The 19112-nt window shown below is 43.6% G+C and overlaps 1 protein-coding gene across 6 annotated transcripts in view; it reads right to left on the reverse strand.

Moving 5' to 3' along the window:
* The window catches only part of btbd11b (BTB (POZ) domain containing 11b), a 130612-nt gene that overhangs the window by 74262 nt on the left and 37238 nt on the right, over positions 1 to 19112 (reverse strand). For 5 of the 6 annotated variants that reach the window (XM_072267342.1, XM_072267341.1, XM_072267343.1 and 2 more), the window contains exon 2: positions 6494 to 6634. The exons of the other annotated variant lie outside the window; for it this stretch is intronic. In XM_072267342.1, the coding sequence (XP_072123443.1) occupies positions 6494 to 6634 (141 nt within the window). The remainder of the gene's footprint in view (positions 1 to 6493; positions 6635 to 19112) is intronic. 6 annotated transcript variants of the gene reach the window in all.

Genomic DNA, 19112 nt, shown 5'->3' on the forward strand with positions numbered 1-19112 from the left:
TTTATCTTTAATACAGATAGACTCAGGATAAAAAACTGTAATATTGCAACAATTGATCTGTCGGATCATAGCCCAGTCTCTATGTCTCTAATCCTGGAAAGGAAAATGAGGAAAACACTATGGAGGCTAAACTCACATATACTCAATAACCCGAAAGTAATGGAGAGATTAAGGGGAGAAATCAAAGAATATCTAGACCTTAATGACACGGGAGAAACATCACCAGTGATCTTATGGGATACATTGAAAGCTGTACTGAGAGGGAAAATTATTTCCATTACCACTCACATGAAAAAAATCAATGCACAAAAATTAGCAGACCTTCAAGGAAAATTAAAACAACTTAAGTTGTGGATAGCAACAAAAGTAATTCAAATCGAAAACAGGAAATTAGGAAATTGCAAAGTGAAATTGACGATATTTATACATTGGAAACTCAAAGAAATTTTCTTTACCTGAGACAAAAGAATTATGAAGTAGGAGGTAAATCAGCTAGATTATTAGCATATAAATTACGAAAACAACAAGCAGACAATACAATTCATAAAATAAAGAATCCAAAGACAAAGCTTGTGGAGAGTACAATAGGGAAAATTCAAGAGAGTTTTGAAACATATTATCGAGAGCTGTACTCCCAACCCCGGGCCCCCAATGAGCCCTATACAGACAGTGTATTGAATTTTTTAGATCTACCTAAACTTACAGATTTACAAAATGAAAGTTTATTAGAACCAGTAACTGTCAAAGAACTGAACGTGGCCATCTCTAGGTTAAAGGCTGGAAAGTCCCCGGGTTCTGATGGGTTTACCTCAGAGTGGTACAAGTCCCTGAAGACACAGTTAGCCCCATTACTACTTAACACCTTTAATTGGATCTTGCAGAGAGGAGAAACTCCACCTTCCTGGAGAGAAGTGATTATTTCAGTTATTCCTAAAGAGGGTAAAGATAAACTAGAATGTGGCAATTATCGGCCAATTAGTGTTCTTAATTTAGATTACAAACTATTTACATCTATATTAGCGCGCAGATTGGAAAAGCTTTTACCTGGCCTAATCCACTTAGACCAGACTGGATTTATTCAACAAAGACAAACACAGGACAACGTAAGGAGAACTCTACACATATTAGAACAGGTTAATAAGAACGAGACAGAGACAATGGTAGTAGGATTGGACGCTGAGAAAGCTTTTGATTCGGTTAGTTGGGCATTCCTATATAGAGTGTTAGGAAGATTCGGCTTTCAAAAAAAGTTTATTAAAGTAATTCAGACTCTATATGACAGCCCTACAGCCCGAATTAAGATAAATGGGGATCTCTCTGACTCCTTCATCTTAGAGAGAGGCACTAGACAGGAATGCCCAATTTCTCCTCTCCTTTTTGCACTATATATTGAACCGCTTGCCCAACTAATAAGACAGAGTGAAATCGTAAAAGGTATCAAGGTGGCAGGGATTGAACAGAAAGTGGCGTTATTCGCAGATGATGTTTTGGTCTATCTGAGTGAACCAGAAAAATCATTTATAGGATTGTTTACACTGTTGGATGACGTTGGGAAAATATCAGGTTATAAAATAAATGTAAAGAAAACGCAGGTTATGTCCCTAAATTATACACCATCCAAAAAACTGCAGGATACATATGATCTTAAGTGGGAAGCTAAATCATTAAAATATTTAGGAATAACCCTGCTGAAGGATCTTTCAACGCTGTCACAGGTAAATTATGGGCCATTAATCTCAGAGATAAAAGCAGATATGCATAGATGGAATCTTATCCCCTTTTTAAGTTTAAATTCAAGGATATACTATAAAAATGAATATTCTTCCTCGGTTATTGTATCTTTTCCGTACTTTACTGGTGGAGGTGGATGATAATCAATTCAGGGAATGGGACAAATGGATTTCCCGCTTCATTTGGCAAGGAAAGAAACCTAGAATTTGATATAACACCTTACAGTTAAGGAAGGAAGGAAGGAGGTATGGTTCTTCCTTGCCTGAGAAATTATTTTTATGCCTCACAGATAACCCCTCTGTTATATTGGTGTAATAGGGAATATAAGGCTAGATGGAAGGAAATAGAATTTGGATTAGCTGACAATTTTCCTCTTCAGGCCTCAATAGCTGACAAAGGATTGATGCCCCAGTTGGAAAAATTTAAAAACAGTTGGATAAATCTTACATTAAAAGTATGGCAGAAGGTGGTTAATTCATGTGGAATTAATAACATGTTAAAACTCTTTAGATGGTGTGCATATGATACCGAATTCCTTCCCAACAGAGGAGATAAAAGATTTGAGCTATGGATAAAGAAAGGTCTTACAACCTACCTCTCATTTATAGATAAAAGAGTATTACAAAGTTTCCAAATCCTGCAGGACAAACATAGCCTAGAACATAATGACTTTTTTAGGTACCTTCAAGTACGAAACTATATTAACCAGAGTTGTAGATATACAGACCTATCAACAGTAGAATTAGAATTTTTCAAGATTCTGAATTCGGCTTGCAGTTCAATACCTAGTAAATCAGTTTCTCGATTATATAATGCACTCTCCCATGCTAAAAATGTAAATACACTGTATATTAAAGAGAAGTGGGAGAAAGAAGCGGGGTTGGTACTTTCAGAGGAGGCTTGGGGGAAAATCTGCAGCTTTCAATGGTCCTCGACTAATTCTTTGACTTGGAGAGAACATTGTTGGAAAAACATTATAAGATATTTCAAGACCCCATATCAGGAAAAATATAAAGATACAAACTTGACGTGTTGGAGAAGGTGAGGCTCCAAGGAGGTAAATCATTTTCATATTTTCTGGGATTGCCCTAAATTAAGTCTATATTGGGAAGGTATTCATAGAACATTAGTTAAGGTACTTAGGTCCCAGATACCTCTGAACTTCGAGACGCTCTATTTGGGGCATGTATTGTTTCTTGAACAGAAGGAAGATATAAAGTTGCTGCAGGCCCTCTTAGCGACAAGTAAGAAATCAATCACTAGAAAGTGGCTAAATCCAATACCACCTACATTAGAAGATTGGCACGAAATTATCTTGGAAATACTTAAAATAGAAAAGTTGACTTACTCCCTGAGAATTCAAAAAGAAAAATCTGGAATAAATGGATTGAATATATAACCCCAAAGCGAGCAGACTTTAGATGACTCTCCTAATGATTTATACTGCTCTTCTCATCAACAGTAATATTGCTAACGTAAGCACCCCTAGTCTAAATGTCTTTTTTTGTTTTCTTTTGGAAAATAGAGAATTAACACAAGTAAAGGGAAAGATTTGGGAAAGGGATAAAAAAATGAAAAAATTAAGTAAATTAGTACATAGGGATTGGATAATTATGTCTGCGGGCAGGAGCAAGCATGAACAAAATAGGATATAAACACCTACAATGGTTGTTACATAGGCCTATATACAACATTTTGGACCAGTGGAAATGGTCCACTATTATCTATTTAAGTGTCTAATTTCCTTTTATATCATCTCAATGTATACTTAAGAATGTATAAATAATTATAGTTTTATACATATAAAAAAATGTTAAAGGTTATATGTGTGAAAAAAGTACATGATATTTGTGAATTCCTTATCCAAATAAAAATAAAATTTAAAAAAAAATAAAAAACTTTCAGTTTGCCTAGCACTTTTTCCTTTGTAATAGCAATGGCACTCACTCCTGCTCCCTGACACTCACGGTCCTCTGGCACACTGCTAGTGTCTTCCACAGTGAAGACTGATGCAAAGTACCCATTAAGTTCATCTGCCATTTCTTTGTTCCCCATTACTACCTCACCAGCATCATTTTCCAGTGGTCCAATATCAACTCTCACCTCCCTTTTACTCTTTATACAACTGAAAAAAACTTTTTGTGTCCTGCTTTATATTATTGGCTAGTTTCCCTCATATTTCATCTCTTGCCTTCTTATGGCTTTTATAGTATCCTTCTGATGGATTTTAAAAACCTCCCTATCAACCCCAACCTCCCGCTCACATTTGCTACATTACATGCCTTTTCTTTGGCTCCTATGCAGTCCTTAACTTCCCTCGTCAGCCACGGTTGCCTACTCCTGCCATTTGAGAACTATTTATTCTGTAATTCCCTTTATTCCATTGCGATACTAATACATCTGACTTGTGCTCCTCCCTCTCAAATTGCAGTATGAATGCAATCATATTTGAGGATTCCTTTGCCTTAAGCTCCCTAATAAAAATCTGGTTCATTACACAATACCCAATCTAAGTTAGCCTTCCCCCGAGTAGGCTCGAGCACATGAGATAGCTCCAAAATGCCATCTCATAGGCATTCAACAAATTCCCTCTTGTGAGCCAACTCCAGCCTGATTTTCCCAAACCACTTGCATATTGAAGTCAACCATAATTGTGACATTACCCTTATTACGTGCCCTTGCCATCTCCCTTTGTAATCTTAACCCCACATCTTGGCTACTACTAGGAGGGCTATAAATGATTTCCATAATGACTTTCTTTACCCTTGCAGGTTTTTAATTCCATCCGCAATGATTCGACATTCTCTGACCCTATGTCACCTCTTTCTAAAGATGTAATTCCATCTCTTACCAACAAAGCCACACCACTGCCGATGCCTTCCTGCCTGTCCCTTCAATACAAAGCATATCTTTTGATGTTAAACTCCCAACTATGGCCTTCTTTCAGCCACGACTCAGTGATGCCCACAACATCATAGCGACCAATCTCTAATTGCACCTTATTCCAAATACTGCATGCATTTAGATACAGCACTTTCAGTCCTGCATTCTTCACTCTCTTGAATTTTGCCTTTGTGGTAGAATTTAACTCTTTGCTCTGTCTGCATTCGTACCCAATCATTGGCTTGTCCATCCTTCCTTACATTCACATTACACCCAGGAGACTGGATCCGAGAGGAACGATGAAATTGCAGAGCAGACTCGATAGGCCAAATGGTCTCATTCTGCTCCTGCATTTTATGGTCCCATGATGCAGCCTCACAATTCCAGGGAGCCGAGTTCAATCTTGGTCTGCAGTGCTGCATGGAATTTTCCAGCTCTCCCCACGACCACGTGGGTTTTCGCACACGTCAAAGACAGATGCAGACAGATGTGAGGTACTGTATCGCACTTTGGGAGGACAAACCAGGTAGGCCTTAAATGATGAGCAGTTTGGTAGCAGAGGGATCCGGGAATACAAATCCACAATTCTTTGAAGGTGGCATCACAGGCAGAGAGGATCATAAAGAAAGCTTTTGGCATATTGAGTAAATCCAAGTATTGAGTACAGGAGATCAAGTTCAATTATCATTCAACCATACAGAAATACAGCTGAATGAAACAGCATTCCTCTTGGGCCAAGGTACAAAACATACACAGCACAGTCAAAGTAAATTGAAATTGTACAAGCTTTGTATGGACATTTATACTGAAGTTGTATCAGGTGTCGGTGAGGCCTAGTTTGGAGTATTACGTGTAGTTCTGGTCACCTACCTATAGGAAAGATGTCAAGACAGAAAAAGTACAGAGTAAGTTTATATGGATGTTGCCAGGACTCGAGGACCTGAGTTATAAGGAAACATTGAATAAGTCAGGACTTTATTCTCCAGAGGGGAGGTTTGATAGAGGCATACAAAATGATGAGGGGTATTGAAAGTGTAAGCGCAAGCAGGGTTTTTCCACTGAGATTGGGCAAGACTAGAACTCGAGGTCAAAGGTTAAGGGTGAAAGGTGAAATGTTTAGGGGAACGGCGACAAAACTTCTTCACTCAAGAGGGTTGCGAGAGTGTGGAGTGAGCTGCCAACGGAAACGGTGGATGCAGAGTCGATTTCAACGTTTAAGCTAAATTTGGATAGGTATGTGGATGGGAAAGGTATGGAGGGCTGTGATCCCGGTACCGGTCAATGAGATTAGGCAGGCTAACAGGCTAGATGGGCTGTAATGTTCTACGACTCTAAAGATGTACTAATTGTTATTATTAATCCATACCAACTAAACTCCACCTAAAGGTATTCCCTCCATCCTATCCATTCCTCCCAGACTTCTCTGCAATTCCCTTTTTCCCTTTCTGACACCGTGTCTTTGACCTCAGGCAGTGGAAGGCTCAAGCTTCCGTTTGTTTGTCACGCATACATTGAGATGGTGAAATGCATCATTTGTGTTCACAACACACTCGAGGGTGTGCTGTGGGCAGCTCACAAGTATTGTCACTCATTCTGGAGCCAATGTAGCATGCCCAATAGAACAAAGAACAGTACGATGTTGTGCCAACCTTTCAACTTACACTAAAATGCTACATCATTTTCTATGACCCATGTACTTAACTAACAGTTTCTTAGATTTCCATCACCCTAGCGATGCATTCCACGCACTCACACCCAGCCTAAAGCCAAACGGTGCACAAAGCAGTTGGCAGCGCACGATACAAGCTCCCAACATAACCACGTTCCTGAAGCACAGGGTCACTCTGATGGCTGCAAGTCTGTATGGGCGAGTACTCACTCAGCTCTGCCACGTTTCCCACACAAGTAACCAGCAATGCCTGCTCCATGCTCTGCTGCTCAGGCTGGCTGGACAGCACGGTTCCCCTGGACTTGGTCCCCTCTGGGCTCAGCTCCAGTGCCTCAGGCAGGGTGAGGATCCCTGCAGGAAAATGAGAGGAAAGCTGTGACATTTTGCAGTCTCTGCCCATAGAGAAAACCTCACCCCTCTGCCACCAGAGGGGCTCCATATGCTCCGTGGAAGTAAATACTGAGTTCTGCTCGTTGGGGGATAAACTCCCAACTCCACATCCTACCAGACACCAGATTACCAACAAGTAACATGACCACCGGATCTCAGAGCACTGGAGTCAGAGAGAGAGATCACATCCCTGAGGGGCTGGAAAGGCAGCAGTGGTGGGGTTAGACTGATGTTCTGTCACGGTGGGCAAGGTCAGGGTCAGTGATCCACCAGCTGATCAAACCACAACATGAGGAGGTTAGTGTAGTTCAGCATGAAATTAATTGAGCACCACATGATGACCCTGCTCCTGTGCCGTACTGTCCTATGACCTTGCTACGGGACTTCACATTTGCCACCTTCTCTTTGGTTTCACAGAAGTCAAACATAGAAGTGACATGAAGGCAGCAAGGACTGGTTCTATCACAGTTCCAGGTTTGATCCTGACTCACGATGTTGTCTGTGTGGAACCTGCACACTCTCCATGACTGTGGGTTTCCCCAGGTGGTCCACATTGCTCCCTCATCCCAAAGGTGTGCGAGTTGGCTGGTATAAATTATTCCCCTCCAACGTAGGGCTAGTTGGAGATCTGTGATGAACTAAGGAGCATCTGTAACAGGAGTGGTTGATGGCTTTGGGTCTGTACTTGCTGGAGTTCAGAAAAATAAGGGGGATCTCATTGAACCCAATGAATACAGAAATCTCTAAGTAGGGTGGACATGGAGTGGATATGAGTCCAGGACCGAAGGGCACAGCCTCACAATAGAGATAACTTCTTTAGAAAAGAGTTGGAGGATTTTCTTTAACCAGGGGGTGGCGAATCTGTGGAACTGTGTGTCCCGGATGGCTGCGGAGGCCAAGTCATTGGGTATATTTAAAGTGGAGGTTAATACGTTCTGGATTAGTAAAGGCATCAAAGGTTACGGGAGGGCGGCAGGAGAGTGGGGTTGATGGAACGGTGGAGCAAACACGGTGCAGACCGCTGGGACTTGCTGCCAGCACATGACTAAGCTGGAATTCAGAAACAGCAATTCAGCAGTAACTCGATAACAGGCCATGGGGAGAACAGGCTGTTAAGAGCTTTCAGAAAGTTTAATGTGACACTCCAATTAAAACAACTGGAGGTGCTGGACATGTGGTAGACAAGCAGCTCTGCCAGAAGGGCAGTCTATTCCTTTTGCTCTCCAAGTGTCATGATGAAAGTTCAATTGTCCACATCAGCCTTGGATCGATGGACAGGTTGAGGGTGTGGGTTCAAGCCCCATTCTGCAGACCGGAGCAGAAACATCTTAGCCACACCGGGGGCACACTGCTCTGCCAGGGGCTCCACCCTTAATGGAACGGTTAAACTGCAGGAAAGCCTCTCTCATCATTGAAACAGATCACCTGCTCATTACTACATTGCAGCCTGTAGAAGCACACGAAGCAAATGGTCTCACATTACTATACCGATTAGCTATCAAAAAGCTTTGGAACTGTTAAAGATACGATAGAAATAAACTTGTTATTTAATCATTCTGGGGTTATGAATAATTCTGCACTATAGCCGTCAGTATCACATTTCACTCAGGCAACACGCACAAAGTCTGGAGGATTTCCTACAACGTGTCTATGTATGTTGCTCAACATTCCCAGCATCCGGACAGTCCAGCCTCCACATTTCACTCAGGCTACACGGCATCCTAACTCAGTGTTTGGAGAAGAAGCAACTCAGACTCAGTGAATTCACTGTTGGAGGTACAACGACTGCTTTCATTTTAACTCCCAATTAATATTAAAATTTAAGTGATTCTGCAGATGCCGGTAATCCAGAGCAACAGACAAAATGCTGGAGGAACTCAGCAGGTCAGGCAGCATCTCTGGAGAGGAATACACACTTGATGATTCAGGCCAAGGCCCTGCATCAGGACAGGAAAGGAAGGTGGAAGCAGCCAGAATTGGAGTTGGGGGAGTGAACGAAGTAGAAGTCCGCAGGTGATCAGAATCAGGTTTAACATCATTGGCATTTGTCTTGAAATTTGTTGTTTTTGTGGCAGCAGTATATTGCAATACATAATAATAGAGAAAAAGATGTGAACTACAATAAGTATATATTAAATAGTTAAACTAAGTAGTGCAATTTTAAAAAAGTATGAGGTACTGTTCATGGGTTCAATGGCTATTCAGAAATCGGATTGCAGAAGGGAAGAAGCGGTTCCTGAATCACTGAGTGTGTGCCTTCAGGCTCTTGTACCTCCTTCCTGATGCTAGGAAGGCAGGAAAGAGAGGACGACATGCCCTGGTGATGGGGTCCTTTATGCGGATGCCAGCTTTTTCAGGCATTGCTCCTTGAAGATGTCCCGGATTCTGGGGAGGCCAGTGTCCATGATGAAGCTGACCAAGTCTACAACTCTGCAGCTTCGATCCTGCACAGTAGTCCCCAACCACCACCACACCCCACCCCACCCGCCCCCCATACTAGACAGCGATACAGTGAGCGTTGTCAGATCTGGAAAGAATTAGTGACGGAGGCTTTTAATATTTTTATTGGGCCAGTTTCCCACACTACTGCAGATTAATAAGCTCCACGCTTGTCACACTAAAATTGCTCCATGCTCCTGGTTTCTGTGGTCTAAGTCACGTACGGTGCCACGTGAAAAATACAACACTCAGTCAATATCATCCACCCAGATTTAGGGTGCAAAGGTCGAGTCTGCATTTTTGAGCTCCTCCGGTAGTCTTTGTGTGAGGTTGCTCCCAATGGGTGTGCCCACAACTGAGTTCTGCTTGGCTTCCACCCAGTTCAAACAAACGCTCTCAGGCTGCAGCCCGGAGCTGGAGAGCTGGCAGGGCCACTGGCAGCACAGTATGGGGCCAAAGGTACTCTTGTGTGGAGGGGACAGATCCTGCAGATGCTTGAAATCTGGAGTAACTTACACAAAATGTTGGAGGAACTGAACAGATCAGCGAGCATCTATGGAGGAACGTAACAACAGAAGACAGAACACTACAGCACAATACAGGCCCTTCAGCCCACAATGTTGTGCCAGTCTTTTAACCCACTCCAAGATCAATCCAACCTTTCCCTCTCACATAGCCCTCCATTTTTCTATTATCCATGTACATATCACAGAGTTTATTAAAATACCCCCGTTGTATCTACTTCTCCCACACCCGGTAGCACATTCCACACACCCACAACTGCAAAAAAACCTACTTCAGATATTCCCCGCTATATTTTCCTCCAATCACCTTAAAATTATGGCCCTTGGATTATGTCCCCATTTCTACCTTGGAAAAAATGGGGCTGTCCACCCTGCCTATGCCTCTTATCAGTCTTGTACACCTCTGTAAAGTCCCCTCTCATCCTCTTTCACTCAAGAAAGAAAAGCCCCAGCTCTCTTAACCCATCCTTTCCAGGCAGCATCCTGGTAAATCACCCCTGCACTGTAACACTTCCACATCCTTCCTAAAACAACCCTGTGATAGAGGGTCTCAGCCTGAAAATTCCCTCCATGAATCTGCGACGTTCCTCCAGCATATTGTGTTACTCTTGGGCACAGACCTCATTCTTAGCCGGAAGACTACGGCTCTCGACAGCAGCAGAGCTTTGGGCGAGGCCAGTCAGAAGAGTCTTAGGTTACAGCAGAGAACAAGGGTACAAGTGAGGTTCAGCAGCAAATGGGTCAGGGCACTGCAATGCCACAAATGGGCCGGGACAGGTTCAGATTATGAGAACACTCAGTCTTCGTTTATTGTCATTTAGAAATGCATGCATTAAGAAATGATACAATGTTCCTCCAGAGTGATATCACAGAAAACAGGACAAACCAAAGACTAACACTGAACCACAGAACCACATAATTATAACATTAAGAGCCCATGGTATTACAGGAAGGTTACTAACATGGTTAGAGCATGTTAGTGCAAAACAATACAATACCATAATTTGATAAAGAACAGACCATGGGCACGGTTAAAAAGAAGTCTCAAAGTCCCGAGTCAATGGACTCCCGAGTCCCCAATAGCAGGTGGCAAAGGGAGAAACTCCCTGCCATAAACCTCCAGGTGCCGTCAACTTGCCGATGCCTTGGAAGCAGCTGACCACAGCCGTCCATCCGTCCGAAAACTTTGAGCCTCCGACCAGCCCCTCCGATACAGCCACCTGAGCGCCATCCTCTGCCGAGCGACTTCGATCTCACCCGGCCGCCCCCGATGTATCTACCAATAGTTCAGCCAATGAAGGGGATGAAAATAAGACCATAAGACATTGCAGCAGAATTAGGTCATTTGGCCCATCGAGTCTGCTCCACCATTCAATCATGGCTGATCCTTTTTTCCCTCCTCAGCCCCATTCACCCACCTTCTCCCCATGGCCTTTAATACCGTGTCCAACCAAGAACCTATCAATCTCTGCCTTAAGTACACCCAATGACCTGGCCTCCACAGCTGCATGTGTAACACTTCCACAAATTCACCACCCTCTGGTTGAAGAAATTTCTCTGCATCTGTTTTAAATGGATGTCCCTCTATCCTGAGGCTGTGCCCTCCCTGTCATAGACTGCCTCACCATGGGAAACATCCTTTCCACATCTTCCAACATGATATTTCACTTGCCTCTTTCTTGGCCATTTTCCTAATCTTTCTAAGTCCTTCTGCATCTTGCCTGTTTCCTCAACAAAGCCATCTCTTTCATCATCTAGATCATTGATATACAGCATAAAAAGAAGCGGTCCCAACACCGACCACTGCAGAACACTACTAGTCATTGGCAGCCAATAAAAGGATTATTTTATTCCCACTCACTGCCTCCTACCAATCAGCTAATGCTCTAACCATGTTAGTAACCTTCCTGTAATACCATGGGCTCTTAACTTGGTAAGCAGCCTCATGTGTGGGACCTTGTCAAAGGCCTTCTTAAAAATTCAAATATACAATATCCATGGCATTCCCTTTAACTTTCTTACATATAAACTCCTCCAAGAATTCTAACAGGCTCATCAGGCAAGATTTTCCCTGGAGGAAACCATGCTGACTTTGTCCTATCTTGTCCTGTGTCATCTAGTATTCCATCACCTCATCCTTAACAATTGACTCCAACACCTTCCCAACCACTGAGGTCAGACTAACTGGTCTATAATTTCCTTTCTGCTGCCTCCCTCCTTTCTTAAACCATGCTTGAAAGGTCAATACTAATACATCCACAATCTCTACCACTACCTCTTCCAGAACCCTAGGGTGCAGTTCATCTGGTCCAGGTGACTTGTGTACCTTTAGGTCTTTCAGCTGTTTGAGCACCTTCCCCTTCCTAACAGTATCTGTGCTCACTTCTCTCTCTTCACACTCTTCAACATCTGGCACACTGCTAATGTCTTCCACAGTGAAGACTGATCCAAAATGCTCATTTAGTTCATCTGCCATTTCCTAGTCCCCCGTTATTATTTCTCTGGCCTCATTTTCTAGTGGTCCTATATCCACTCGTCTTTTTTTTTAAACATACTTGAAAAAACTTTTTCTATCCGCTTGATATTATTTCAGAATCAGGTTTATTATCACCGACATGTGACATGAAATGTGTTAACTTAGCAGCAACAGTTCAATGCAACACATAATCTAGCAGAGAGAGAAAAAATAAACAAGTCAATTATGTATATTGAATAGATTTTTTAAAATGTACAAAAACAGAAATACTGTATATTAAAAAAGTGAGGTAGTGTCCAAAGATTCAATGTCCATTTAAGAATCGGATGGCAGAGGGGAAGAAGCTGTTCCTGAATCGCTGAGTGTGTGCCTTCAGGCTTCTGTATCTCCTACCTGATGGTAACAGTGAGAAAAGGGCATGCCCTGGGTTCTAGAGGTCCTTAATAATGGACGCTGCCTTTCTGAGACACTGCTCATTGAAGATGTCCTGGGTACTTTGTAGGCTAGTGCCCAAGATGGAGCTGACTAGATTTACAACCTTCTGCAGCTTCTTTCAGTCCTGTGCAGTAGCCCCTCCATACCAGACAGTGATGCAGCCTGTCAGAATTCTCTCCACGGTACAACTATAGAAGTTTTTGAGTGTACTTGTTGCCAAATCTCTTCAAACTCCTAATAAAGTATAGCCACTGTCTTGCCTTCTTTATAACTACATCGATACATTGGGACCAGGTTAGATCCTCAGAGATCTTGACACCCAGGAACTTGAAGTTGCTCACTCTCCCATTTCTGATCCCTCTGTTCCTTGAGGACTCGTATCTGTTCCTTCGTCTTACCCTTCCTGAAGTCCATGAGTGCCAGCTTGCTTTCACATTTCATCTTTTCCCTTCTAATGATTCTTTTAGTTGCCTCTGTAGGGTTTTAAAAGCTTCCCAATCTTGTCTTCCCGCTAAGTCTTGCTTTGTTGTATGCCCTCTCTTGATTTTACATTAGCTTTGACTTTCCTTGTCAGTCAGTCATATTATTTTCCCAATCGACCTGCATGTTGAAATCTTCCACAACCATCATAACCATCCCCATCCTTCCCTTTCCTGTAAAGACCAGGGTTAATGAAACCAGGCCTGGTGCTCCTGTACAGGAGAATGCAGGACAGGATTCCCCCACCTCTCCCAAGGACAGGCCAAGGTGAATAATGATCAAAGTGTGACATTTCTGCATGGGGAACAATGTGAGTCTGGACGATGCAACGACCCATCTACATCAGTTTGGTGAAACGCTACTACATTGGACCGAGGATCATCAAGGTTCCGCAGCAGCTTTGGCATTCACAGCTCAGAGAATCTCCCCAGGACAGCTAATGACAGAATGTTAATATTTAATGCACAATAGAACTGTAACCCTTTGACTCTTGTGCACTCATTTCCCACACATATCTCCAAACACCTTTCACTGCACAAGGGCAGCAACTAAACAGGACAAAGAACCAATTCTCAGCCTCAGTGACACACTACACAACAATCTGCGGTGTCCAACACGGAGAACATAACAATCCAGTACAGGAACAGACCCCTGGGCCTACAATGTTGTGCCGAACCACCTACAAAGTAAATCAAAAACACCCAAGCACTAGTCCCTCCTACCTACACCATGCCCATATCCCTCTACCCTCCTCACATCCACGTGCTTATCCGAACATCTCCTTAAAAACCTCTAATGTATTTGCCTCTACCGCCATACCAGGCAGTGCATTCCCGCCAATCATCACTGAGTAAAAACTTACCCCTCACATTCCCCTTGAACCTACCTCCTCACCTTCAATGCATGCCCTCTGTATTTGACTTTTCAACCCTGGGAACCATACACTCTGCCCACTCTAGCTATGCCTCTCATAATCTTATAAACTTCTATCAGATCACCCCCTCAGCCTCCAACACTCCAGAGAAAACAACCCACTTATCCAGCCTCTCATGAGCACGTGCCTTTGAAACCAGGCAGCACCCTGGTAAACCTCTCTGCACCCTAACGTCGGGTGACTCTAGGTTATCTGGGTTAAACTCCATTTGCCATTTTCTCAGCCCATATCTGCAACTGGTCTATATCATGCTCTATTTTTTGCCAGTCATCTACACTATCCACACCTCCTCCAAACTTGGTATCATCCATAAAATTATGAACTACCCATCTACATTTTCATCGATTCAAACAGCAAAGGTCCCAGCGCAGATCCCTGCGGAACTCCACTAGACCTCCAGCTCAAATAAGCCGCTTCAACCACTATCCTCTGTCCTCTATGCCAGTTTTGAATCCAAACAGTCAATCTGTCACAGATCCCGTGCATCTTAATCTTCTGGATTAGCTTCCCACGAGGGACTCTGTCAAATATCTCACTAAATTCCATGTAGACAACATACACTACCCTACTCTTATCAGTCTCTCTCATTACCTTGGCAAAAAACTCAAGTCGGTAAGGCATGACTTGCCAAGCATAAAGCCATGCTGGCTCTCCCTAATTATCCCAAGGGTTTCCAAATGCTCATATATCCTAACCCTAAGAATTTTCTCCACCAATTTCCCTAAACCTGATGTGAGACTCAATAGTCTATAGTTCTCAGGATTTTCCCTTGTCCCTTCTTAAATAGAGGCGCATTAGCCACTCGCCAGTCCTCTGTGACCCTGCTGGAGAGGACACAAAGAAACTGGTCGAGGGCCCAGGAATCTTGTCTCTTGCCTCCTTCAATTCCATGGCTTGACTTCGCAAACAAAGATTTAGGAAGGGGGCTGCCCATGTCTGCTGCAGGCTCGCTGGTGGCTGACAAGGACAATACGGGACAGGCAGGTCTGGCCACTGCGGCTGCAAGGGAAATTCTGTTCTGGGTTTGGTGTTGCTGTGTCACAGTTCTTCCTCCTTCTCCTTTTGTCCTCAATGCCAGCCCTGCGTGCGTTTTCAAAGGAGGAGACAGACTGGTGAATGGTGTGTCACCAGGCCTCGCAATCGGAGGCTAGATTAGACCACTGGCAATGGTCAATGTGACAGGCACCTAGGGATTTCCCCAGAGAGTCACCAGCATGGCCTCGATGCTGATGACCTCCGCCTGTTTGAGGACTTCGATGTTGGTGACGAGGTCACTCCAGTGGATGTTGAGGATGGTGCAGAGGCAGCATTGGTGGAAACGCTCAAGGAGTCGTAGGTGGTGACGGTAGGTGACCCACGACTCGGAGCCGTACAGGAGGGTGGTCAGTAATCAAAGGTAAATCCCATCAGGCTCTGGGAATTTATCCACCTTAATACTCCCTGAGGCCCAACACTTCCTCCTCCTCGACCTAATGTATTTATACACTGTACTGACATCCAGGTCCTCCGTATGCTTTTCCTCAGTGAATACTGAAGCAAAGTACTCATTAAGTACCTCACTCATTCAAGCGAATGTTCCCCTCTTCATCCTTCTTCATCCTAGGGATCCACACTCCCTAGTTATTGTTTTATTCTTGATAGAATGCTTTGGGATTCACCGTAATCTTACTTGCCAAGGACTTTTCATGGCCCCTCCAGGCTTTAATTCCCTTATTTAGTTCTTTTCTGGCTTCTTTAAACTCATGTGCAATGTTTGATCCCACCTTCCGAAGCTTTACCTACCTTTCTCTTTGCTTCTTGACTAAATTCATCACTTCTCTGAACTTTCAAGGTTCTCTTATCTTTCCATCCCCATCCTTCCCTTTCCTGTACTTTGTGCAACTGATATTTAAACACACTGCACAAATCAGATATGGCTTTGCCAGAGAAAAGGTGTTCCCAAACAACACATCACAGTTCTTGCTTAATCCCCTCATAATTTGCCCTCCTCCAATTTAAAACCATACCTGTCCTTACCTGTAGCTATCCTGAACGATCAGGAGTTGTGGTCACTGTTCCCCAACTGTTCACTCACTGAAAAGGACAGTCACCTGGCCAGGCTCATTACCCAATACCAGGTCCAGCACAGCCCCTTCGTCTTGTTGCACCGTCCTGGAAACGTTTCTGGATACACAAATTTTGTCCCATCTCAACCTCTTTCACTAAGAAGCTCCCAGTTTATATTAGGAAAGTTGAAATCCCCCACGTCAGCCCCATCCGCTACCTGTACCAGCCAGAGGCACAGGGAGTAATCTGGAGATTACTACCTTGGAGGTTCTTCCCTTCAGCTTCTTTTCTAACTCTATATATTCACTGCATAGGACCTCTTCTTTTTTGTCCAGGTCATTGGTGCCAATATGCACCACGACTTCTGGCTGCTCCCATTCCCCTTTGAGAATATCCTGCAGCCATTCCAATATGTCATGGACCCTGGCACCCAAAGGCAACACACCATCCTGGTTTCTCGTTTGCGGCCAATGAACCTCCTTTCAGTCTGCTGCAAGTCATCACTACAATCACCAAGATCCTTTCCCATAGTGAATACTGAGGTAAAGTATTCATCAAGTACCTCTGCTATTTCCTCCAGTTCCATACACACATTCCCACTGTCACACTTGATAGGTCCTATTCTTTCACATCTTACCCTCTTGCTCTTCACTTACTTGTAGAATGCCTTGGAGTTTTCCTTAATCCTGCCTGCCAAGGCCTTCTCATGGCCCTCCTGGCTCTCCTAATTTCCTTAAGCTCCTTCCTGTTAGCCTTATAATCTTCTAGATCTCTAACATTACATAGCTCTCTGAACCTTTTGTAAGCTTTTCTTTTCTTCTTGACTAGATTTATTACAGCCTTTGTACACCACAGTCCTTGTACCCTACCATAACTTCCCTGTCTCATTGGAAAGTACCTATGCAGAACTCCACACAAGTATCCCCTGAACATTTGCCACATTTCTTCTGTACTTTTCCCTGAGAACATCTGTTCCCAATTTAAGCTTCCAATTTCCTGCCTGGTAGCATCATAATTCCCCTTACTCCAATTAAACGCTTCTCTAACTTGTCTGTTCCTATCTCTCTCCAATGCTGTTGTAAAGGAGATGTGGTAAACTATATATATATGTTGTAACTGGGTTAACTGTCTGGACACGCCCCTCTGCTGACTTCCCCTGTGGCTCCTCCCACAGAACCCTGAATAAAGGTGATTTCGCCTTGCCCCTCCCCCTCAGACCAGGGGCAGACACTCAGCATGGAGGTCATGTCTTACTGCAAATAAAAGCCTTTCAGTATTTACCCTACTTCAGTCTTTTGGAATTATTGAAGGTGCTTCAGGACATGGAATTATGACCACTATCTCCAAAATGCTCTTCCATTGAGAGATCTGACACCTGACCAGGTTCATTTCCCAACACCAGATCAAGTACAGTCTCTCCCTCTTGTAGGCTTATCTACATATTGTGTCAAGAAACCTTCCTGAACACACCTAACAAACTCCAGCCCATCTAAACCTCTCGCTCTCAGGAGATGCCAATTGATATTTGAGAAATAAAAATCTCCCATCACGATAACTCTTATTATTACATCTTTCCAGGATCTGTTTCCCTATCTGCTCCTTGATATTCTGTTACTATTGGGCGGCCTATAAAAAAACACCTAGTAGAGTTATTGACCCCTTCCTGTTCCTAACTTCCACCCACAGAGACTCCGTAGACAATCCCTCCACAACTTCTACCTTTTCTGCAGCAGTGACAGTATCTCTGATCAACAGTGCCACACCCCCACCTCTTTTGCCTCCCTCCCTGGTCTTTCTGAAACATCTCAAACCCGGCACTTGAAGTAACCATTCCTGTCCCTGAGCCATCCAAGTCTCTGTATTTCCACCACATCATAGCTCCAAGTAAAATTTGAAAGGTTTCAATGAGATCCCCCCACCCATCCTTCTGAATTCTAGGGAGCACAGACCCAGAGCCATCAAACGTTCCTCATCTCATAACCCTTTCATTTATGGAATTATCCTTGTGAACCTCCTCTGGACCCTCTCCAATGCCAGCACATCTTTTCTACAACGGGCGGCCCAAAACTGTTCACAACAAGGTGAGGCCTCACCAATGCCTTATAAAGCCTCCGCATCACATCCTTGCTCTTGTATTCTAGACCTCTTGAAATGAATGCTAACATAGCATTTGCCTTCCACATCACCGACTCAACCTGCAAGTTAACCTTCAGGGTGTTCTGCACAAGGACTCCCAAGTCCCTCTGCATCTCAGATTCCTGGATTTTCTCCCCGTTTAGAAAATAGTCTGCACATTTATTTCTACTACCAAAGTGCATGAACATGCATTTTCCAACATTGTATTTCATTTGCCACTTTCTTGCCCATTCTCCTAACCTAAGTCCTTCTGCATCCTACCCGTTTCCCCAACACTACGTGCCCCTCCACCAATCTTTGTATCATCTGCAAACTTGGCAACAAATCCATCTATTCCATCATCTAAATCATTTTTGTAGAGCATAAAAAGTGGTCTCAACACTGACCCCTGCAGAACACCACTAGTCACTGGCAGCCAACCAGAAAAGGATCCTTTTATTCACACTCACTGTCTCCAAACTACTAGCCAATGCTCTAACCATGTTAGTAACTTTCCTGTGATAACATGGGCTCTTAACTTGGTAAGCAGCTGCGCGTGTGGCACCTTGTGTGTCTCCTACAACTAAAGCACAGCCTGACTTTACCCTTCACTGTTGATGCTCAGAGCCAGCCACCGTGCCACCAGCTGGGAACTGCTGCTGTCATCAGAAGGGTCATTCCCCACCCTCCGGCAGTATCCAAATAGGTACTCTTGTTGCTGAGGGGAATGGCCACAGGGGAACCCTACAATGACATCTTAATCCCGTTACCTCAACTGGTAGTCACACATCTACTGTCCAAAGCCTGTACTGTGGATGTGACCACCTCTTCAAAAGTCTCATCTATAAAACTTTCAGGCTTCTTCAAGCACATTCATCGCTTCCTTAAAGTGAAATGGAATATTGCGTTCAGTTCTGGTCACCTCATTATAGGAAGGATGTGGAAGTTTTAGAGAGGGTGCAGAGGAGATTTACCAGGATGCTGGTAGGT

Source organism: Mobula birostris, chromosome 9 (assembly GCF_030028105.1).
Source record: "Mobula birostris isolate sMobBir1 chromosome 9, sMobBir1.hap1, whole genome shotgun sequence".
Lineage (NCBI taxonomy): Eukaryota > Metazoa > Chordata > Chondrichthyes > Myliobatiformes > Myliobatidae > Mobula > Mobula birostris.